At 54.8% G+C, this 3,012-nt stretch overlaps 1 protein-coding gene across 1 annotated transcript in view; it reads left to right on the top strand.

Moving 5' to 3' along the window:
- Positions 1-243: 243 nt before the first annotated feature.
- Positions 244-3,012, top strand: part of ENOSF1 (enolase superfamily member 1) — a gene marked incomplete at both ends in the record, with an annotated part of 35,170 nt that continues 32,401 nt past the window's right edge. Inside the window, one exon of the mRNA XM_080714721.1 lies at positions 244-327. Within this exon, the coding sequence (XP_080570847.1) occupies positions 244-327 (84 nt within the window). The remainder of the gene's footprint in view (positions 328-3,012) is intronic.

Below are 3,012 nucleotides of genomic sequence, written 5' to 3' on the forward strand. Positions count from 1 at the left end.
CCCTCCGGGGCGCGGCTCCGGGCGGGCAGGGAGGCGCCGGTGCCCGCGGCCGGCCCTGCTGGTCAAGGTGCACCGCCTCCCGGAGCCACCCGCAGCTCCGGGGGCCAAGTCCACGCGGGCGGCCGCGCCCCCGACGGGCGGCCAATCAGCGCCCGCCCCTCGACGCCCCGCCCCGCGGCCCCGGCCCAGGTGAGGGGCCGGAGGGCTCTGCCGCCCAGTGCCCCGCGCTGCCCGGCCGGCGACATGGTGCGCGGCAGGATCGCCCGGCTCTCGGTCCGCGACGTGCGCTTCCCCACGTCGCTGGGCGGCCACGGCTCGGACGCCATGGTAAGCGCCGGCCCGGCAGGTTGGCGGCTGCTGACCACCGGGTCTGGGAGGTGGGCACCTGGTAAGAGCAGAATGCCTAATATCCACACGTGCAGAACGAAGGGCTTTGTCGGGTCCGCCCAAGGAAACCCCGAAACCCAGGCCTGGCTGCTTCCTCGGAGACCTGATGGGGCTTGCGGTGGTGGGAGCAAGGGCCTGGGGTCGCAGGTGGTCCCGCCTGCCCAGCCCCCACTCTGGGCCTTTGGGGTCCATCTGTGGAGAAGGGGTCACCGAGGGCCAGGTGACTGTGGCCGCCTGAGAGGACACTCTCAAGTTACTCTGCTTACACGCGTGGTGGAAGGAAGGGCACAATGGGGGGGGGTACTGCGGATAGAAGGGGGGCAGTCTACCTCCAAGCTACTTGCTCTATCCCCCACCCCCCATACTGGGGATGGAACCCAGCGACATTCCACCTCCGAGCTACATCCCCAGCCCAATTTTTATTCTTTATTTTAAAGCAGGGTCTCAGGCAGGGCGTGGTGGAAAATGCTGGTCATCCCGGTGCTTGGGAGGTCAAGGCAGGAGGGTCACAGGCCAGCCTCAGCTACGTAGTGATGCTCTCCACCACTTAGTGAGACTCTGTTTCCAAATAAAGAATATAAAACAGGGTTGGGGGTGTAGCTCGAAGGCAAAATGGCGCTAGAGTTACCCAGGCGTGGTGGCGCACGCTTGAAATCCCAGCATTTGGGAGGCTGAGCCAGGAGGATCACAGGTTTAAGGCCACCATGCACTAATTTAGCAAGACCTGTCTCAAAATAAAAATTCAAAGCCGGGCATGGTGGCGCACACTTGTAATTTCAGCGTTTGGGAGGCTGAACAAGAGAATCCAGGTTCGTGGCCAGCCTCAGCTACTTAGGCCCTCTGCAACTTAGTGTGACCCTGTTTCAAAATAAAGAGTAAAAATTAGGGCTAAGGGTGTAGCTCAGAGATAGAATGCCCATTGGATTCCATCACCAGTACCACACACACAAAAAAAAAGCTCAAGGGTATATCTCTCAGAGGTAGAATGCCCCTGGGTTCAGTCCCCAGCACCCCAGCACACATGTACAAGTTCTTTCTGGCATGTTATAATAAATGATTTTTTTTTTTTTTTGGTGGTACTGGGGTTCCTGGAAGCCCTTCTACCTCCTCCAGGCTACACTCCCAGACCTATTTTATATTTTTGAAACAGGGTCTCTTACGCCAGCTCGGCTGGCTTCGAACCTGCGCGATCCTCCTGTCTCGCCTCCCAAGCACGGGGATTACAAGCGTGCGCCACCACGCCCGGCTATAAATGATTTTTTAAAATCCCGTTGAGAGCCAGGCATGGTGGCGCACGCTTGTAATCCCAGCTGAGACTGGAGGATCGTGGTTCGCAGACAGCCTCAATTACTTAGTGAGGCCCTCCGCAACTTAATGAGACCCAGTTTCAAATTAAAGAATAAAAACTAGGGCAGGGGGTGTAGGTTGGAGGTTGAATGCCCCCGGGTTCCATCCTCAGACCCGCAAAAAAAAAAAAAAAAAAAAAAAAAAAATCTCATTGAGCCAGGCATGGTGGTGCATTCTTGTAATCCCAGTAATTTGGGGGCTGACACAGAAGAATTGCAGGTTTGTGGATCTCTGCAAGTAATGAGACTCTCGTCAGTCTAGCAAGACCTTATTTTCAAATAAGAAATAAAATCAAGCTAGGGTGTGTAGCTTGAGGGTAGGATACCCCTGGGTTCAATCCCTAGCACCAAAACAAACAAAAATCCGATTGATTGAGCCGGGTGTGGTGGCGCACACTTGGAATCCCAGCATTCTGGAGGCTGAGACCAGAGGATCGCGGATCGCAGATAGCCTCAATACTTTAGTGAGGCCCTCTGCAACTCAGTGAGACCTGGTTTCAAAATAAAGAATAAAAAATAGGGCAGGGAGTATAGCTCGTATAGCTCAGAGGTCAATGCCCCTGGATTCCATCCCCAGACCCGCAAATAATAATAATAATAATAATAATAATAATAATAATAATAATAATTGTTCTTGAGAGGCTGATATAGGAGGATCACAGGTTTGAAGCTAGGCTTGGAAATTTAGAGAGAGAGACCCTTTTTTCCAAGCTAAAAAGAAAGAAATAAACACATAAATAAAAAAATAAAAAATAGAAAATAAATAGCAGGACTGGGTGTGTAACTTGGAGGTAGACAACCCCCTGAGTTCAGTCCCAAGAAACACACACACACACACACACAGGATTTCTTTCTGGCATGGTGTGTGTGCTCTGGGTGAGACAAGATTACCTAGCAGGCAGGCTGATCTCACAGGACTTGGGCATTACTGGAATGTGCTGCCTTGCGGTTCTGGGGTGATTGCAGCAGCCAGAGCGAGCCTGCTGAGGACTCCGGGCCTCTCCACCTAGGGGGGGCCTCAGGCTCTGCTGCCCTCTACTGGGGGGTCAGGCTCTGCTGCCCTCTCTCCCTGGCCTGCACCCTCCACGGGGGGAGCCAGCGCCCACCCTCACTGAGATGGCCGAAGACAGGCTCGCCCCATCCCTGCTGCACAAAGCAACCAAAGGGCTCGCCTTTCTTTATCCTGGCCGCGTTCTTCTCCAAAATGAAACTGGCCCATTCTCCTGGGTCCTGGTGCGGCCTCGCGCCATGCTGGCCTCCAGCGCCTGGCCCTCGCTGC

This window comes from Muscardinus avellanarius (assembly GCF_963383645.1).
Source record: "Muscardinus avellanarius genome assembly, chromosome: 17".
Taxonomy (NCBI): domain Eukaryota; kingdom Metazoa; phylum Chordata; class Mammalia; order Rodentia; family Gliridae; genus Muscardinus; species Muscardinus avellanarius.